Source organism: Aphelocoma coerulescens, assembly GCF_041296385.1.
Source record: "Aphelocoma coerulescens isolate FSJ_1873_10779 chromosome Z unlocalized genomic scaffold, UR_Acoe_1.0 ChrZ, whole genome shotgun sequence".
NCBI classification, from domain to species: domain Eukaryota; kingdom Metazoa; phylum Chordata; class Aves; order Passeriformes; family Corvidae; genus Aphelocoma; species Aphelocoma coerulescens.
Window position 1 is genome coordinate 62279884 of NW_027184085.1, and position 21329 is coordinate 62301212.

The 21329-nt window shown below is 39.4% G+C and overlaps 1 protein-coding gene and 1 long non-coding RNA gene across 2 annotated transcripts in view; one reads left to right on the forward strand and one right to left on the reverse strand.

The window, feature by feature from the left end:
- Positions 1-3152: 3152 nt before the first annotated feature.
- LOC138103791 (uncharacterized) lies at positions 3153-14074 on the reverse strand. The gene is made up of 3 exons (XR_011147857.1): positions 13822-14074; positions 12578-12689; positions 3153-3418 (listed from the first exon to the last, which is right to left on the reverse strand). It is a non-coding gene; the product is annotated as an uncharacterized lncRNA (long non-coding RNA).
- Positions 14075-14611: 537 nt separating this feature from the next.
- Positions 14612-21329, forward strand: part of RORB (RAR related orphan receptor B) — a 124799-nt gene continuing 118081 nt past the window's right edge. The window contains exon 1 of the mRNA XM_069001931.1: positions 14612-14768. Coding sequence (XP_068858032.1) covers positions 14762-14768 — 7 coding nt within the window. The 5' untranslated portion in view covers positions 14612-14761. The remainder of the gene's footprint in view (positions 14769-21329) is intronic.

Below are 21329 nucleotides of genomic sequence, written 5' to 3' on the forward strand. Positions count from 1 at the left end.
ACTGCTGGCATATTTTCTGTTTGATCTCCTCAGCTGCCAGTGGAATGCAGAGCTCTTTATTCAAAATCTACTGCTGTTTCTTAAGCATTGTGCTGATAGTTCAATCCTTTGCATTGCTTCAGTAAAATAGTGTAATACTGAAGCTGTATGGATTGTTTGCATGGAGTTTACACTAGTTTCCATTTGACTGCATTTCTCTTTTGTAATAGTGGTGAAAGAAAAGCATGAAGAGAAAAGTTCCTAACAGATGCACAGAAAATACTCCTGGGTAGGTTGGAGATGAATTTTAATTGCCATCAGTTCCACCCATAATGAAGCTGGAGTATACGTCATTTCAGATCTTCGTGCCCTCTCTGCCTAATTTAAATGTTTAGATTTTTAGCTGAATTATATGCTGCCAATTTACTAGGTTAGGATTTTTACTGAAAATACATAGTCCAAGGTAGTTAGGCTAAAGATAAAGACTGAAAGTCTAAATTAAAACCAGCTGCTCTCCCAAATATGCCTCAAATCATGCCATAGCTAATTTAAAGGTGGGCAGAGCAAATGAAATTATATAATTTCTGTTCTAAATCACTAAATTTAGTTTCTAATAGCAATAATCTTGAGGAAATTAGTCATTAATGAAGTTAACAGCCAGTTTTCTAGAGTGTTATCTGTCCTTGGCTTCACCCTAGGATATTATGTCAAACTCCGTAACTTTTTAATAAAGATGAATTTTTAATTTTTTTATTATTCCTAAATAATGAATTAGCACATATCTAAATTTTAGAATACAGTTAAGGTGGAATATTTATTTACTGCTAGTACAGAAACTCTGCCATCACTTCTTATTTTCATATATGGAAGGCAAAAACCAGAAAAAAATCTCAGCATGTTTCTTAGCAGTCTTGCATCAAGTATATATGAGAGTAAAAGCTGATTCTCCCAAACTTATGCTACAGTGAAAGGAAATACCTACTAACACTTTTTATACAGCTTGGCTTGAGACATTTATTATTCCAAATTCCTCCCTGAAGCATGCAGAGCTTTAAATAAAACTATGAGGCAGTTTGAAACAAGATGCAGTTCCAATAAATTCAGTACAGTTGCTTCTACTTCAGTGTCAAGTTTCAATTTGGTAGCAAATTATACTCCAGCTGAATATTTACAAAGTTCTGAAGCCCTCTCTTAGTCAAATCGTTCCTTAATTTCAGCGGGGACAATAACATTATGTGAGTGGGAAGTTGCCTGAATAAACATCAGTTTCATATCCAAAGACATTAACACCAGCGTGAGCCATGAATGAATAAAACAGGCCAGCATCCATTGAGAATTGTATCAGTGTAACCAAGAAAAGAGCTTGGCTTTGTGGGCTTGGCTGGGGCTATACTTGCTATGAGTAGTCTATGAATCCAAAGAGCTGCTGCAACCAGGATGTGCCAACTGAGCCAGGGCTGGAGCTGTTGCACCACCTTTGCTCCAAAGACTCACGGATTCACAGACAAAGCTACTTGTACAAAACCTGTATTTCGCCAAGTGAGGACTTCAGGACTAACCTCCATGCTCTAGACCATTTCCAGGTCTTTAAGCTGTTCTATAGAGCAAGATATTCAGCAAGTCACACTAAGAAAGTAAGACAGCAGTGAAAAGCATAAGTTTTAAACACAAAGCCCCAGTAAGTTCACATGGTGTGAGTTTAGTTTGGAGACACTAGCTTAGACTTCTAACAAGCAAAATCTGTTGCTACTGCTGCATTAGAAAACGACAAAGTAAATTATTCACTGCTGGCAAATTTCAAATTAGTCTTGCTTTGTCTAAAAATTATGCCTTAATTCAAACAAGTCCCTGTGGAAACCCTATGGATTTCATCATAAGTAAGCATAATGATTCTTTCTTTCTGTATACTTTATAAATATGTTTTTCTGCAGATTTTTTCATCACATCTACTCAATGCTGATTCCATTCTTTTGTTCCTAATTTTTGAAGAGAAAAATTTTTATGTCTTTCACTTTATTTTTGCTGTCAGCTAGTCAAATGTGGCTGACCCAGTAATATTTTCATTAGTGTTCTTATTTTGATAAATAGCTTTTGTTAATGTTTAAGGTGATATCATGCGACTTGAGGATCTATATTATATTCAAAAGTTGATCATTATGATCAGATTTTCTTCTTTTTCAAAAAAAAAATTTAACATTAAGAACAGCAAATCCAAAATTCCATGGTATAACAGTTTCTGTTTTCAGAATTCATTCATTCATTTTTATTTAATGTACACTATGCAGTTCAATACAACCAGTACACAGTATTGCTTAAATTCAGGTTTGATATGTAAAATAAACCTTACCAAGTACACCAACTCCCTACATTTTCTGTTCTCTAATTTTTATTTACTTACACACTTACAAGACACTATAATGTATCGGTGGTGCAGAAGAATTACAGAAAAATTACACAAGAAACAATTTCATAAGCTGCAAGGACCGAGGAAAAGGGAGGTCTTATTTCTATATTGCACACAATATTCTTTCCTCTAGGCATTGCACTTTCTTTCACTTACCAGTTTAGGTCTTTTACAGTTTTTCTTCCTAAGACACTACATTTTAATTATTAATTCTAAGTTTCACCAATTAATATTTGTTTCTCTGGGACCTTAATTTAAAGTGCCGTCAGAAAAAAATTTGGGATGACAACTGCATAAACTCTCAAATCTCACTAGGGTTACAAAAATTACACTTTTCTCCAACACTGGTAACTCACTGTTTTTCTCTGCCAAGTATCAGTACAGGTTTACTACACACGTCACTTAAATGAGTGTTTAGCTTTGCCAGTGCCTACATGGTTTGACCGTATCACAAACAGAATTTAATTCTGTTACTTCCTTTCATCCTTTCCTTTCCTGTCATTCTGTCATTCCCTTTGATTTTGTCAAAGAACCACTGCTATATGCCGGTATTTCTCAGTGACATCACAGTCTGACTCTGCAAACAGACCATACTAACACAAAATTATATTTCTATAGCATGTTCAAAGAAAATTACACTTCCTGAAATGCACAATTTCACAGTATTTACTGTGTATTTAGAAAACTGTATTTTTCAATCCTATAGAATGAGACATTTGGTGGAAATATTTAACCAAAACAATATCCTTTAAAGTGTACAGAACTGGGGAAGGGGAAGGGGGAGGAGAAGTGATATTAATATAATACAGCTACAGGCAAAGAAAAATTGAAAATTCAGAAAATACAGTTTTCACTGGAAAAAAAAAATATGGTCTTCATTGCTAGAGAAATTAATTTCAAGTACATAAGAATTTCAAGCCCATAAGAAGTCTTCATCTTCCACTTATTTATGCTTATCATATAAAGTCCTGCAGTGTAAAAGAACACAAGCATCATTCCACAGGTTTAAGCAGTCTCCTAGGTATCTGGGATGACCTGCAAATATAAGGAAAGAGTCATTGAATCAGATTAAAAATTCATTATGAAACCAGTTGAAGGTCCCTCTGTTTGTGGTAGCTGTGCCACTAAGGAAATTATCACAGCTGGCTAAATTGGGGTTCCCTAGTCATCAGTGGCTTCACATCCAGCCCAGTTTTAAACTGTAGCTCAGTCACAGGAAGTTGTTCTTCGGGCAGAACTGGAAGGAATTTCCTGGATATCACAACATTATTGACAACTATTTTAACTGATACTTTTTGGTCCAAGCAAGAACCTGGGAACAGCCATCCACTGCACACAAACCAATGTTCATTTTCAGAACACTGTGGCAGAACTGCCCATAAGAAACAATTTTCTCTGCTATTTCCTGATAGGAATGTGCGTTGACTGGTTTTGACCAGTTCATTCCTTCCTAGCCAGGCTGGAGGTCATAATAAGATGTTGGACAGCTAGAGTTGAACATCACATTATCTGCTGCCAGCACTTAGGTACTCCTCTGCTGGTTTACATAAATTATGGAGGAAGCTGAAGGGAAATAAAACTGATCCTTGCGTGAGGTAAGTTTGTAAGTCAGGCATCAATTAACAGAGATGCAGTTTCACAGGCAAGACAAAGGCATGAATGAATAGCTGTAAAATGCTGCAGAAAGACCTTACAGATTGAGAAGAGACTTAGAGGAGCAAGAGGGTAATGTCCATGGGCAAAACAGTATTTATCAATGTTGACTTCTGATCTGCTCTGAAATAAAACAGTTGCAGACTGAAACTGAAATCTGGTGCTTTCTCTGCACCAGTATATTTGGGAATGAGAGGTTTGATTTGGCATAGGAGCTGTTCCAAATGTGTGACATGCAATCTGGCTGGCCAGGGGGATTTGCACAGAGGAGTGATTTGATTTGTTTCTTTGTTTGGTGTTTCTCTGTATTTGGGAAAGTGGCTGCTTCTTTAAAGATGTCTGTTTCAACAACATAGTTCATACACCAAGGAAGCAATGAAAATGGGTTTTTAATTTTGGAATTTTGGTGTGTATATTTGTTTGGTTGGTTTTGGTGTGGATTTTTTTATACTTGTTTGTTTGTTTTGAACGAAAGAAAAAGAAACATAAACCTACTATGACTTTGAGAGCTTGCAAGGAACAACCTGACATGATTGTCATTTGAATAATGTTTTCATCATTCTTTTGACACTTTCTATAATTTTGAAGAGGTTTGGAAGTGCTTGTTATTATTTTCTTTTATTTCTTCATAGTGGACTCTCTTGTTTTAATATCTTCCCAATCAAAAAGAAACATTGAATATGGCAGTCTAAAAATTTCTGTAATGTATAACAATTACCTAATTGATTTTGACAATATACTACTAAAGTTTTCTCACAGAACACTTTTTCTCCTAAAGCATTTTAAAATTATTTTGACATATACAAAGTCATACAAGCATAGTACTTGTGCATTCTATTGAGCCTTTAGAAGTATAGGAATTATCATACTTTATCATACAATGATTGAAGACAATACTTATTCTCCAAAAATGGCAAGCACTGTACTTTTTATTTGCAAATAAATAAAAATCTCAACAGCTTATAGACTTTTTCAAGAACTGAAAGAAAAAGTTTCAAGATCATTTCCAAAATGTAGCACTTATCAGCCTTCAAAAAATCAGTACATCTGTGGATTCCAAGCATTTTCAGTCTGGTCAGACTACTGTCATCACACAGAGTATAAGGAACTTGTGTACCATTTGCAGGTTCTTCTAAAACCCAGAAGATTTACAAGAAGCATTATGTAGCCTCCTAACCCCTCAGGATTCCCTCTCTCTGGTCTTACAACAGTAATGTGTGCAGTGTCCTGGGCAGAGTTACAAAAAACATGTTACAGAACATGATGTAATGCAGTACCAAGTAAGGCTCCAAGGTATCATATAGTGCTTTTAAGGATATTTCTTAATTTCATTTGTTTTTAATTTCTGTTCCTGTGTCTGTTAGTACTTATCTTTCCCATTATCCTTTATCACTGCTCTTGTAAGTAAGTGATTTTAATTAAAATGCTGAAATACTATGCATAATAGATAGCAATATGATTCTCTATCCCACATAAGGTAAATCACTTATTTTGTGTAGCTAAAATGGCAGCATTTACAAATCAGTCGACATTTGGAAAAATAACAGGAGAATAAACATTACATTAATTTCAATTTGTTGTGGTTTACAAGACAATTATTTTTGTACTTTTCTGTTTCCCTATGTAACTCTAATCTTTGTTTATCATTCCTAATTTGTAAATACAGGGGTTTTAACCTATCCTTTATTTCTTATTTTTACTATATTGAAAATTGTGTCCCTGCTGTTCTTCCAAGTATTTCTACATTGTCTGTTAATTGAAATTACTATCGTGTTTTCATACTCCTTAATCACCTAATACCTCTTTGTACAGTTGTCCCTTGCCCACCTGCCAAGAAAGTTAATGTGTTCTGACACATCAGCTATCTCCCTGCAATGCAGTGGCAACCTACCATGGGCCTGGGAGACCCAGGATCTTGTTGTCACCGGCATTAAAAGCAAAGAGAGCAACATTTGCTGAGTTTTTACTGTGTCCTATTAGCAGCAGCAGTCTTGAAGTTGTTAATTTCATCTGAAAATCTTGCAATAACTGTAGGTGTTTCGAAATTTACTCTTCATTTGCACATGCCCCACTATAAGTAGTGTTCCTTCAGAAGTTTTTTTCATGTCATCAGTATGTTTTCTTTCTTGACAAAGAGAGCATGCATCTCAAGACCAGCCACATTTTACACAAAAAAGTTCTGAGCAAAGGGAAAGTGGTATAATGAATAGGCAAAAGTTATTAGAATAAACTCTGTGTATATAGTTTTAGAGAGTATAATGTACCTTATTACATGTTTAATGTGTATTATATATATTCTTGTGCAGTGTAGTTCTAGCCCAGTTAAGTGTTTTTTGCCAGGTGCCTCTGCTCTATTGGATACATTTTGCATGGCAGGTATTATGGAAAATATTGCATAGCAGCCATCTCACAATATCATGAAGTGCAGAACAGGGTGCTAAACATGCCCATGCAGCAGAATAAACTTCTTGCATGGAGTAAGCTCTCTGCTATCACAGCTTGACTGTTGCCAGTACCCAAAATACTTCATTTAAAACTGACTTTTGTCTTTATGCAACACTCTGTCCTACTGGGCTTTTACATTTTCCTGTTCCTGGGATTTCAACCAAAGATACCAGTGGAGAACATTTGCAGTTTGTCAGGCTCAATTGGCCATCCTGGAGAACTGAGATTTAAAGGAATATTAGCTCCTTGGTCTTGTTTATTTGTGTCCAACTGGTGCATTTATCAACCCATGAGACAGCTATGGCTGGAGGTACCAACATCTTTAATAGTTGAATTACTTAACTATTTTCCACTTTTATGCTGTAGTGATACACAGCAACAATAGCATAGGGTGGTATATGTGCCAAGAACTCAATTTGTAACAGCATTTACTAGCTTCAAATAAATCTTATGAGAACTTGTCTGTACACATCTATTCACAAGTATGAGTGGTTCAGGGTTTTTGTATCACTGTATCTACAAGTTTTCTCTTGGTCTCAGTCATAGTCATATCACAACAGACAGCAAAAATAATTTTAGAAATAAAACAAAAAATGTTTATTAGCTAATTTATGTGTCTCATACACATATTTATATATTCATTGTATCTTACCATAAATGTATAAAACAAAAGGAACATTCAAAACAATGCCACTTTCTGTATTAGGTCAGCCAACACAAGAAGATTTTCTTAATATCAGAATTGTAGCTAAATAAGCATTCTGACACAGATTCTAATTCAGAAAAGTACATAACCACATGTTTAATCCTAAGCATTTGCATTACTACTTTCTCAGATCAAAACTTGCTAAATCTGCCTGCCTTGTATAAGGGGTAGAGTTGAGGCCATTTTTTCCCTCTTGGAATTGGCTTATGAACTGGATGGAAAAATTAACTGCATAAATTAAAGTGGTGCTAATAGCTTTGTAAGAGAAAGAGCTCTTTTAAATGAAAGGGGAGCATGGATACTAATTTCTGCTTTTGGAGTTTGTTTTTGTTATCTGAGGTAACTATCTTGTTTGCTTTGCATTGGCCTGTAAATGTATCATGCCAAAAACAGGGAAAATAAACCTGTACGCTCTTTTATTCTCTTTAAATATATCCCTATGGTTTTTATATTGATTTCCTTTAGTTATTCTTTACAAACATAGCAGGGGAAAGGAAGGAAGGAATTCGGAAGGAATTTGGAATTCGGAATTCGGAAGGAAGGCAGGAAGGAATTCGGAAGGAATTCGGAAGGAATTCGGAATTCAGAAGGAATTCGGAAGGAAGGAAGGAAGGAAGGAAGGAAGGAAGGAAGGAATTGGGAAGGAAGGAATTGGGAAGGAAGGAATTGGGAAGGAAGGAAGGAATTGGGAAGGAAGGAAGGAAGGAGGGAAGGAAGGAAGGAAGGAAGGAAGGAATTCGGAAGGAAGGAAGGAATTCGGAAGGAAGGAATTCGGAAGGAAGGAAGGAAGGAATTCGGAAGGAAGGAAGGAAGGAAGGAAGGAAGGAAGGAAGGAAGGAAGGAAGGAAGGAAGGAAGGAAGGAAGGAAGGAAGGAAGGAATTCGGAAGGAATTCGGAAGGAAGGAAGGAATTCGGAAGGAAGGAAGGAATTCGGAAGGAAGGAATTCGGAAGGAAGGAATTCGGAAGGAAGGAAGGAAGGAATTCGGAAGGAATTCGGAAGGAATTCGGAAGGAAGGAAGGAATTCGGAAGGAAGGAATTCGGAAGGAAGGAAGGAAGGAATTCGGAAGGAAGGAATTCGGAAGGAAGGAAGGAAGGAAGGAAGGAAGGAAGGAAGGAAGGAAGGAAGGAAGGAAGGAAGGAAGGAAGGAAGGAAGGAAGGAAGGAAGGAAGGAATTCGGAAGGAAGGAATTCGGAAGGAAGGAAGGAAGGAATTCGGAAGGAAGGAAGGAATTCGGAAGGAAGGAAGGAAGGAAGGAAGGAGTTCGGAAGGAAGGAAGGAAGGAAGAAAGGAAGGAAGGAAGGAAGGAAGGAAGGAAGGAAGGAAGGAAGGAAGGAAGGAAGGAAGGAAGGAAGGAAGGAATTCGGAAGGAAGGAAGGAAGGAAGGAATTCGGAAGGAAGGAAGGAAGGAATTCGGAAGGAAGGAATTCGGAAGGAAGGAATTCGGAAGGAAGGAATTCGGAAGGAAGGAAGGAAGGAAGGAAGGAAGGAAGGAAGGAAGGAAGGAAGGAAGGAAGGAAGGAAGGAAGGAAGGAAGGAAGGAAGGAAGGAAACTGAAAAGGCACTTTGGAAGAGAAGCCCTTAAGCATCCTTAACTGTAGCTGTTGCTATGAGGTACAGCCAAAGCTGCGGTGTGTAGCAGTAGACTCGATGTGCACAGGAGATACGGCTAAAACAGAACATCAGATATGAATGCCTCAAAAGCTGAAAGAAGGGCAACATACTGAAACCTAAATATTTCTCAGTTGAGTGAAAATTTGAAATAAAAACATATTTTTGAGTTCAAAACCCCAGAATACAGCCACTTTAAAACTGATTAGTCCAAATTAACCTTTTACCACCAGCCTATCTTTGTTCTGCAGGTACTACTAACTTTTGTGACATAATAACAAATAATTGAATGATCAAGAGAAGGTTATGGATTACGCAGTCAGTATGTTTCATAGTTCCTGTAAAGTCCAAAATGTTAGACCCTCTAAATTTTTCTGTTTCATTTTCCTGTCATCCTTTATATCCAAGATTCCAGTTGCAGTGATACTCCATGTAGAAATGAATAAACAATATTTCTGTTTGCCTTTATTTTACCTCTTTTAGAAGAGAATTACTAACACGCATATTCTTCTACATGCTACTCATAGCAAAGGATCAATTTTTTAAAACTGTGTAAACAGCTGTTATATACTAACTACTATGATTTTCTAAGTAGATATTAGCTCAGAAACAATAGTGATCTATTTTGCATACAATGAAAAAGAATTTAGAATAAAGATTTTGAACTTCTTTGATTTTAAAATGTAAAACTTTAGTGCATAAGTAAGAATAGGAAAACTGGGATTCCACCACAAAATTAATTTCCTGATGAATAAAATAACTGTATTCTAGGTTTGCATTTTTCCAGTGAAAAAATATAAAAAAATCTGAAAAATCAGACTGTTTCCATGAGGCCAAATTAATGTTTAGCTGGAAGGTCAGTATCCATTTAAAGGGAAAAATTTTTGCTTGTAATACCTCCTTGCATTTAAACTTTAAACTACTTCATGGGAGAATATACATTGAAAGATACTCAGAGTCTCGTTCCCAAGCCATAGTGTCTAGTGCCTCAGAGGCTGCCAGGAGGAAGATGTGAAGCACTGATCTGAAGGTAGGTCTTCTGCCTCACACTTCTTTCCTAGAGCGCTTTATTTTGCCCACGTATTCCTTCCAACTTTCTCCTTCTTTGAAGCCCATTCTTGGTCTTGGATTGCCTCAAAACAACTTAGGAACCCTTGCACTTGCCAAGGACAGAGAACATGGACACACATCTTGCAAGGTCATTGCCTCTTGGCAGGCTTTTTGCTGCAGGAAGAAAGTCTTCCACTGTACCTCCTCTCTCATCAGTATTTGAATATGTTGCAGTTTCTCCAGAGCAAACTCCAGGTTACTTGGGCTTAAGCACTATTGTCAAACTTAGCTCCTTCCTTGCCTAGGTTTTAGAATCCAAAATATAATTTCAAAGTTTTAATTAGGTTTAATGTAGCAATTATATCCTTACAGACAGTTTTTTCAGGTGCTGAACATTTTGTGGGGAGGTGAGGTGGTGATGGCATCTAGTATCTCAGCTAGCATCCATTTCTGTTCCAGGATATGTTTAAGTGGGACATTCTATCCAATGATCCAGTGATTGGCACTGCATATAAAGCAGGGGAAGTCACAATACAATTTCTACCATTGAGGCGGGGAAGAACATACAGAATGAAATAGATGTCATGAAGTATTTACAGGAGTTGAGATTCCTTCTTTGCAGCTAGGGATTGCTTTTCATCTCACAAGACAGAGGAAAAAGTCAAGCATTATTTTTCATTTTATTTTTTTCAAGTTTCTGGTTATCCTGTCATGCATAATACATTCTTAGCTTCTAAAACTAAATTGGCATAATTAAAGATTTTTCAATTGTTAAATGTTGTTTCTGATTGTTTCAGGATTTTCTAGGGCTGCTTTTAAAGTAATTTTACTATCTTGGAAGAAAATGCACAGTTTTTGAATTAAATAATATTCTGTGGAAAGAGTTTGAAAATGCATAATGGTTATAAGGCTTTATAGGAGACAAAGATAATATAGTGCACGTGCATGTTTTCAGATTGCAGGCAGTATAAAGAGATAAGAAGAATTTTAGAAAGTTAATCTAAAGTGAAGAACCTATGAGAGAAGCCCAGATTCTCGAGTCTGTCCATAAATTTGTGCAAAAGTCATAAAATGAAAAATGAGAAAATCCTTATTACTACTTACATGAAGTTAAGAATGTCTGACAATGAAGCTGGAGACAGATGAGATGAAGAAAATTGTGACCAATGCTAGTCCTATTGAATCTAAGAAATAAATTTTGGCTATGGGGTGCATCTGGCTTCCTTTCATGCCAACAGAAATTAGCCATTGATATCCAGGGGAATGAAATGGGCCCTGCCTGACACAGTTTGTTTTGACTATGTTCTATTCAGTACTTTTTAATGAAGTAACTAAATTAGGCATAACTTGCTACAGCTCTAATGAACATATTGCAAATTATTAAAATTATAAAACTATGTGGCCTTAAACACTGTCTTAGAAGATTGTCATCCAAAGAGCCTTGGAAAGCTGCTAATGCAAGTGAATATTCTGAAAGGCAACTCCTCATTGTTATTTTGCAGTGAAAATATAATAGCAATAACATCCTTCTTTGGCCATAAAATACTTGTTTATATTTTGAAACAAAACAAATTATTTGCTGTATTTTAACTCCACTTGTCTGGTGTTTTCTAAACGTCTTCTCTGAAGCACTCATCTGAAATGAGAAAAATCTGAAAAGGCTCTCTTTGAAACCTAGGGTAACTAACATCTTAAAAGAATAGTGGGCTAAATTGTACTACTCAGTTTATCTAACTACTGAAGATATGTGTTCAGTTTTTAAATATTCTATAAATTTCTGTATTACCTCAGATCATGTGGCTTTCTTCTGTGTTGTTTACCTGCTTCAACACATAACAGTTTCAAGTAGCCCTGTATTTTTAAATAAAGTATTTATAATTTGTCTGGCCCTCAGTGAAGTTCACACATGTTTATAATATGTCTCATTCTTTCGCCACCCTTACTAGTACTTAGCAGACAATATTGCACCCTAAATATTAAAAAAAAATCAAATTTAACAATTTGCTTTAGCTAGTGAAGAAGTTAGCTCAGACATCATTATACATAGACTGTATTGGAACAAGAAAGATGAATAAACTAGAAGTCTACCAGGACTTCTGAACACAGATAAATAAAAATTGCCATTCCATAGGGTAGTGAGAAATGCAAATGAATTCCAGGGGCCAAATTATGGGGGGGGGGGGGGGGGGGGGGGGAAGACAAAAAACCCTTTTCATCAAAATGAAGCTAAGAAAGAATAATGAGATTTTTTTTCTCCATTGTCAAAAGCACCATACAAATCCCACATAAAGATGAACCAGAACTCACCGTCATAGTGTAAGGTATTTTGAATACACAGCACAGGAAGTAGATAGCTTGCTATCTACCTAATAAAGTTTTGATTGATGTCAAGATGCAGCTTTAAAACAATTAAATCTAAAAATCATGTTGGCATAAAAAAGAACAAGATGACTTGACAATATGAAAAAAGAGTGTGTGCCTCCTCTTGAAATTCATCTGTCTTTTGTTCCAGCTGCTAGGTGAATATGCAGTAGGGGAAAAAAATGTTCTGCTTCAAATACAACAAGTAGATGGAATCTCTGCTCTCTCTCCCAGTTGCTTTTGTAAAAGCCATAAGCACTGTTCACTAAATTCCATATTAGATAGTGGGTAAATTATACCTGTTATGAGATGAGACTTCCTAACATGCTCTGCAAAGTGATGTGTAAGAGTTGTTTTATTGCAATTACCTCAGAAACCTTTGAACAGGAGGAGCAGATTGAAGAGATGGTTGGTGGGAAAATCCACAGAAGAGAATCCTGGAGGCAAGCCTGACTGCCGCCAACCACATCTGCTAAAATCCTAATTAAATAGAAAATATGCCACTGTAAACTCCAGGTCTTGTGAAGTGAAAAGATGGAGAGCATCTGACTGTTACTGAAAGGTGCGCTGATATAAGTAAAGCCAAGTAATTGGTTAAAGTTTCTGGATGAGATCCTAATATATCCCACATGAGTATCAGCAACTTCGCATGCAGTATATAAATTGCATAAATACGATGGTCAAGAATACAAATCCCATCTAGTATCCTAGGAATGAAGTTTTGTTGTTTTTTGGGGTTTTTTTGCAACTGACTCTGCCTTCACTACAGTGAATGCAGTTAAAATTCACCATGCTCAGGTAAATCTAGACATTTTCAATACTGGCAGAGCGGATTCTTTCATGTCTTGCTCAGTTTCAGTTCAAACTGGTGTTTTGAAAGAGGCTAACCACAAGAACTGCTTCCTCTAAACCTGTAACCTTGTTCCCCAAGAATAAAGCTTTGTCAGTTTGCAGTAACAGTGGACACCTCATTTCGTATCTTTCCTATAATAAATCTTAAGAGAGCAAAAGAGATCATACCCTATGATCTCTTGCAAAACAGACCTAATAGAACTTAGTTTGATAATTCATGTAGTAACAAATACATCTATTTTGGCATGTCCATTCGTAATTTAACAGTATCAAATTTATATCCCCATTTTGGTTTATGAGGTGGATATAATAACTTTTGTATGGATACATTTTAGTTAAATCAGGGGTTTTCTTTTTCATTTTAAGTTTGGAGTTAGGAACTGTAAACCATGATAACAGGGACTTGTTTTTAAGATAACTCATTGAGATGTACTGTGGTTGTGTTCCATGATCTATCATAAAAGAAAAACCAAAACAAGACAATAATTGAAAAGATCCCGAACTCTTTTTGTTTGTTTGGGTGTTTTTGTTGCCTTTTTTGTTTGCTTGGATGGGGGTGGGGGGGGCGGTGTCTGGTTGGTTTTTGTATTTTGTTTTTTTCGGGGACAAACACCAGTTAATCAGAGGGAGAGTTGTGAGTCGTGAAAATCCTGCTGGCCGCAGAACACACGGGTTTCTGCAAAACCTTCTGCTAGTTTTACACCGGAAAACAAACTGCTTTCGACGTCCAGATTCACTCTTTAATGAGAAAATGACTCACCACCAAACTTTCCCATTCCCGTCGGAAAATGCAGTTTACCGATGACTGTCACACCGTGGTGACCGAACGCTTTCGCCTTTCTCCCCGGAGACACCACCGCCTCCTCACTAACAACGCCACACGAGGTGATCTTCTGCGCCCGCTGCCTTTCCCCACCAGCTCCAGAGCTCTGCACGTCAGTCCCGTTCCTGCACCACCACGCCCAGCCTCGGCTGCCGGGCAGAACCCACCGGCGGCCGGGCTCTCCCAGGGCGAGCAGAAGTGGCGGGCGCGGGGGATCGCGGGGGATCGCGGGGGATCGCGGAGCCCCGCGGAGCCCCGCAGAGTCCGCGCACCCCGCGCGGCCGGGCCCGGCGGCGGCACACGGGGCCACCCGCGGCGGCGGAGCCGGGCGGGCCGCGGCGATTGGCGGCGGCGCTGACAGCGGGCGGGGCGGCGGCGGCGGCACCGCCCACCCCCCGCTATAAGCCTCTTTGCCGCTTTCTCACTGGGTCTCATTTTCGCTCCGTGCGCTGCTGTGTTTGCGCAGTGGAAATCCGCACCGGGGAGCTGCTGAGGGGCGCCGTTGTCATGTGAAAGCGCACATGCTCTGCCATCCACGCGGCACCCCCCTCTCTTCTGCCTCCGCGTGTTTTTCCTGTTTTTTCCTAACGTAACTCCTTTCCTCCTCCTCCCCTGCTCAGCCCCTCGCCGCCTCTCGGCCGCGCGCCCCCCGCAGAGGCTCCGCGGCGGGCAGTCGCGGGGCGGCCGCCCCGGAGCAGCGCGCCCGGCGGCGGGGAGCCCGCGGAGCCGCGCCCCGCGGAGCCGCCCCGGAGGTATGGTTTTCCCGGCGGAGCAGAGCTGCGGCGGCTGCCACCTTCGCGGGTGTTGAGACGGGATTTGTGCGGTGCGGTTCCTGGGCTCCTAGCTTCATGACTGCGCGGAGCGGGGAACTAACACCATGCGAGGTAAGCGGGTCGGGGGGCGTCTCTCTTTTGGGAAGGGTACCGGAGAAGGGGCTGGGGAAAAGGTTTCGTACTAGGGGAGAGGGTCCGGGGGAGAAAGTTGATGAGTCGTGCCCGCCCGCCGGCGTGGCTACTGACGCTGTGATTCCTGCACCGGCGGGGGCCGCGACCCATCCCGAGGAACCTTCCGCGTAGATGGTGGGCGGGCACCCCTCACGTACCTGTCCTGGGAAGCCCGGCGCCGCCCTGGCCCGTGGCGGGCAGGCAGAAGGAAGGCTCAGGTGCTTGGCAGTGTCTGTGCCGTGCAGTCCCCACCTGCAGCTGCCCGTGGGGCGCGGCAGGTGTCCCGTACGGCAGAACCCGCTGCCGCTTGGTCCCGGGTCGCTGCCAGCACGGAGAAGGGCTCCCCAAAAGTTATCTGGACTTCGTTCCCGAGCTGGCACGTCGTCTGGAGGCCCTCATTTCCCATGGGTTGCTAATTGGGTGGGAAGGGTTGTGCTGCCCGGGATCCCCGTGCCCGCAGGTCCCTTCGGGCCCCCGAGCCTGTGCTGCGCAGCCCTATCGTGGGTGGCGGTGAGAGCCTCCTCCAGGGCTTGCAGCTCCTCCCGTGAGGGTCCCGCAGGGGAGCAGAGTATGGTCACCGACGGGACACCCTCAGGCATGGAGAACTGCTGGGGTGCTTGTCCGGTGGGGATGGAGAGGGGCTGCAGCTGGCACGCCGGGCATCCAAGTGGGTGTGGAGGGCTGTGGAAGACGTGGGAATGCGTTGTTTCCGTGTCTCCCAGGGCCGGACTCCCCTGGGTCCCATCTCCGGGCCAGGCGAACACCGGCACCAAGGCAAGAACAGCCCCTGCCAGCCTCAGGCGTCCGCGGGGCTTATACAGCTCCTCCGCCCTCATCTTCCACATTGCCCTTTATCACCCAGTTTGTCAGACCCGTTGCTTGCCTCAGCCACGGCTTGGTAAAAGGGACAAAAAGTAGTCTCTACCAGGGTGCTGGAGCGGAGGAGAAGGGCTAATGTGGAGTGGGACGCGCTCGGGGTTGACAGCGACACTACATGCAGATTTCTTGGATCTTCAATTTAAGGACGGGGGACACACGCTAGAAAGTACTTTTAGCTAGAATTACATCTTGTTCGATGTCAGCTCCTGTAACAGCGTGTCTTAACAGCACTAACAAATCACACGTGTGTAATTCGCTTTAAAGGAATTGTAACTATGACATTTGTGCAGATCAATATAAAAAGACCTTGTTTTCCCCCAGCGTTCTTTGTTAGGGTGCTGGCTGTGGGGCATCTGGCAAGAACTTGCTAAACAGTGTTTGTTTTTCTTAAGAGCAACAGGAAACAGAAAACACTCAGTTCTGTAAAGTGGCCCCCGTTGCAGCTTTGCTGCTTGGGTTGGGGGTTTTCTGTTTATTTGAGTGTGGGGTTTTGCGGGTTTTGGTTTTGTTTGTGGTTTTTGTTTGGGTTTTTCGTTCTTTTTTTTTTTTTCTTCTCACAGGAGCACCTCAAATTTGAGTAAAGCCGGTCATTGTCTCGGGTTGTTTTCAAAGTGTGCGCATCCTGTGACCCCTGGTCAGGAACCCCATCTCCCCTTTTTCTGGGCACTTCATCCATGCAAGACATGGCGCCTACGCCTCTCCTCCCGTGACTTGGGGTGGTCTGTGCAAGGGTGAAGTGAAATGTCCTCCCTCTTAGACACTTAGGGAGAGGGAGGCAGATCTTGCTGCACATCTGGGAGCATCTCTTGCAGGATCTACCCTAGCTCTGTAGTCATTTCTGCCACCCCTTCAGCTGTGCTGTCAGCTACTGTGAAGAGGTTCAGCTCTGCCCCTAAAATGCAAATTAATATTTGCACTGTACTTATGCTTACCTCAATAGGGAATTTACAGGTAGGGAAAAAAGGGCTGGGATGGATGGAGGAGAAAAACAACAAACGGGCAACTTTCATCCTTGTTCAAAACTCATGTGCAAGAGATTAGTAAAGTGAAGTTTTACAACAGGTGTGTCCGAGGCAAGAGCAGTGCTTCACACCCTCTCAAATAAAAAGGAACATTATACATTAATTGAACATCTCTCTTTGTGACTTTCCAAATAACAGAAATAAATGAGTGTCACAATTCACAGGTTGTGAGCTCCCATGAATTCATGCTTTTAGAGAACTGTAAGCCTTCTTTTGAAGGTGTAGTTGTTTTCAACTATATTTGCAGTTGGTTTCAAAGAGGAAAAATCTCAGTCTTGAGTATGTGAGCTGTTCCCGCAAACTTTCCCAGCTGAGCTGTGATCCTTCCAAGCTGCAGTTGATGCAGTTAGCACAGCCTGCCTGGGATGTGCAGGGACTGCTGTGGTTCATTACTGCTCCACATTGGAGATGGAGGCCAAAGAGAGCCTGAAAATACCCAACCTCTTTTACTGCCTGCTGAATCCCAACATACTGGACAGTCACATAGACAGTCAGTCATCCCATCCTGTGGAAGCCAAGCTAACATTTTCTCCTATTGTGCCAGTATGTTACAGTCACTGGTCATATACTATCCAAAATAATAATTTTCTGCACTTTAATCTTGATTTAAATCCCATTATGCATATGTAGCCATACTGACATACAGCAGAACAATGTGCAGGAGACTGGGAATTTGTTGGTTTGGTACTCTTGTTGTTACGGTAGATGCAAATATTTCCCTCTGCATGGAAAATGGAATTTTGTGAAGTTAATGACTTTTATACCAGTATTTTATAGAGGCAAACATAGATATAAAAGAAATTTACAGTGAGCGTTCAGTGAGTCTTCCTTCCATCTGTCCCACTCCTGGCAACATCCTGTGAGGAAGTTAAGAACGTAGAATGTGTACTTCAGTATATTTTTTAGAAAAAGAGAACAGAAGATGCACTAAAATGATTGTGCTGTTTAACTGAAAAAGACTTACATTTTTTTCTTGTAATTTAATTCTTACTGAAATGATTTGTTAAGTTTAAAGCTATTACAGTTCTGCCTATAATGCAGCTGCTATGCAAACTTGTAAGGTTGGCTGTGGCAAAAAAAGATGTCAAAATATCTACTTTTACTCTGGGAACTTGCTACTCATACACATAAAGCCAAGTTTGTGATCTTAACTATTTGAGTTGTGACAGTGACATTAGTACCCAAGTACTCCACTTATTACAAAAGTAATATTTAAACTTGTAGTTGAAAATCTTGCTAAAAAGCTTTTTCTGATACATTTTGAAGAAAAGGAGCACCACAAACCCCTGAAGCCGAGTTATTTCAGGGAGTTTTCTGTGTAGTTTTTTCTTGTTGGTGTCAGGACTGAGCAATAATGCATGTTATATGATACTGTGTAGTTACTTCATTTTCTTAGCATTACTGAAATATTTGTAAGAAATTAGAAGGTTGTGATCAAACAAATGCTGTTGGCAGTATTTTGAGGCGAGATTATTAAGTATCATATACTAGTAGGCTGGCTAACGAAGAAGTTCTCCTGAATTGAGTAGATGAATGCAGGGGTTCTTTGGAGACTCATTAACTTAAAGGAAAATGATTTTGCAGTTTATTCCAGGAAAAGTAAATATGTCTCTATTTGAAATATGTAACATTAATATCCTAAAATATGTCAATGAACACGCTGACTATTTAAAGAAAGGACTTAGGACCTTACTCCACCAATGTAAAGCCAATTTGTCCTCACAGTGTAGTGCATCTAGCTATTCCTTAACTGGATAATGTTATTTGACTTCACTGGGACACCTTGATAGGTGGTAAAACACAAGTTACTGGTGTTGAGTCTTTGCAGGTAAAATGCAATAAATGAGAGTGCATGCTTAGAAAATCATGAGTCAGTAATAAACTGTGTCACATAATAAAAAATGCAAATGTGTATAGTCAATGCAGTGACACCTCTCTAGAATGAACAAAAGTAAAAGGGAAAGCATGAGAGCCCATTTGTACCTCAGCAATACTTTTACTTTGCATTGGATCATATTTATATTCCATGTGGTATCTTCCATTTATCTTTAATTGTAATATGGTATGGTATTGGGGGTCAGAGGAGAGTACATAATGAAAGTTCATCAATAGATAACTGTATGGTTTAATGTAATATAGATAGTATATAAGATTTTTTTCATCATATAATTATTTTAAAGTTACATTTGTTTTTCATAGATGGAAGTCTGGTGGCAGTTAATTTAAAAACTGTGAAAATACCATGTGCATTTGCTGGAAATAATTTCTCCTTTGTGGTATAGAAAATGTCTGACTTCCATTGTTGGACTTTTACAAATACAGTGACAAGCAGTTGCTTGGTATGATTTTCTAATTTGGCAGTACAGTAGAAAAGGTCATTTAAATTCTGTTTTATGGTTAAAAACTATTTTTGGAATTTGAGGAGTAAATCTATCAGGAGAAAAAAAAATATGTTCTGAGTAAACAAGAATTCTGGAAGTGATCATTCCTGTTTAAAATGTACTTGTGATAATTTGTGGAAAGTCTTTAGGGTGCTGTTGAAGGCATTGCTGTATATCATAGTGACGTTTGCCTACTCGGAAGTGTATGCATAAGGTTTACCTTCAGCGGTACTGAGTGTTGTTAAACAGTTCCAGGACCCAGGGTCTGCCACAGTGTGGGCACTGGTTCCCTGATACAGGAAAGCAATTCAAAGGGGTGAAAGGTTCCCAAGTTAGCAAGAAATTCCTACCTCTCAAACAGTACAGTGAATTCACAGAAATCAAGATCTGCGCTGTGAAATTGAAGAATGTATGCTTTGTAAATGAAGATGCACACAGGAGTAAATATTGATTGAACTAATCATCTGTTGAATAGAAATGAGCTTTATCAGTACAACAGTATAATGGCTTATGTTAACTAGCCCTTTTGTAGTCCATACCCTGCCCTTTCAACCCATGACCCTGTCCATTTTGCTTTTAATGAGGGAAATCACAGGTATTACAATAGCATTTATGATAAATTTGGCTAAATATAAACGTTGTTCCATAGAACAAAATGGAAACAATTAAAAAGATAATTAAAAGAGAAGAAAATCTGAGCATTGCTGCACAATCACAAGATAACAGGAGTGTGTTAGTGGTTACATTGCTTAACAATTCTAAGATGCTGTCTTAGATCAGTTGCTGTTGAGCTTAGTAATAAGCCTGTTATATCAACTTAAATCAAAGTGTAAATTTAAAAAAACGGATACATTTGAATTTAAAATCAGTTTCTTTAAACAGCAATTTTAACAGCTTTTTACATTTAGCACAGTTGGGGCTTTCCGTAATGGCTTTCATAGACTAGCTTTAGATGTCAAAATGTTGTTCTTTGTGCTCCGTGTTTAAAAAAGTTCAATGTTGTTTTTTCTTCCGATTCTGTATGCAGTCTGGCAAAGTCTGCAGTGCAGCTTGGAAAATAAGACATCACACAGTGTCACTGGGGGTGGCAGACAGAAGGTGCCTTTTGGATTGTGCTGTTTCCCTGTTTGTTTCTAATATTGGTTTCATGAGCATATTAAAAACTCTTAATTTATGCACAAGATTGAGAATACAGTTTATCTATGATGGCCTGGTCCTTGTTTGACTGAACAATGCTTACTCACTTGAGTGGTCCTATTAATGAGACATTTGGCCCTCTGCATTTTTGCAGTCTTGGAACTATTTTTTGTAAAGCAGAAATGTTTGTGCTTAACTTTGCCAGACACATTCTGCTGGAAGTTTATGCAAACAGAATAACAGCTGTTTCTGCCTCTGCTACAAGTATATATGCTAATTTAGTTTGACATAAATGTTGTTACTTTGCTGTTAATTGTGAATTATTTTGATGAATTGCCAATTAAAATGGATGTACACAATTTTTATGGAGGATCTATGCTTTTACTGCAGCACAAAAATGCAATAATTTTTTAAAATCTTATGTTTATCAGGACCATGGCCATTTTAAAACCACATACTTACTAAAGAGTAAACATCAAGTAATTACATTTTCTTGACAGAAAAACTAATTTATAAAGAGTTATCATGGGCCTTTTTAATGTGAGTAGTTCAGTTAGATTTTATGGGACTATTCACAGAAATAAGGCAAGCTGAATTTAAGGCTACTTGTTCTGTGTCCCTTGGAAACCCAATAATTTGATATTGTAAGCAACATGAGTGATATAAAAGCCACAGAGAATCAACATTATAAGAAGCATGCCAAATTAAAAAAAAATCTTCTTGCTCTGAAATGTCAATAAAATCACCTTCTACTCCTTACTGTCTGCTACTCTTTAGTGCTTGAATACAGCTGTTGGCTATATAAATATTTATATAAATGGAAAGAAATGTTTGTAAATATGCTGCATGTGTTCTCTGCTAAGGCTGACACATAAAAAAATATTCAAAAACATTTTTCTTCTGCCAGCTACCAATAAACTACTTTGTTTAATTGTTAGGCTTATGCTTATTGCTAGTAAATAGTGGCCAAATCAATCTTTAAGTAAAGATTAGGAAAATACATACATTTGTAATACATTTATGCATGAATATGCTACACAGAGTAATAAATATTTTAGTATGGCTAAAAAGCAATATAATTT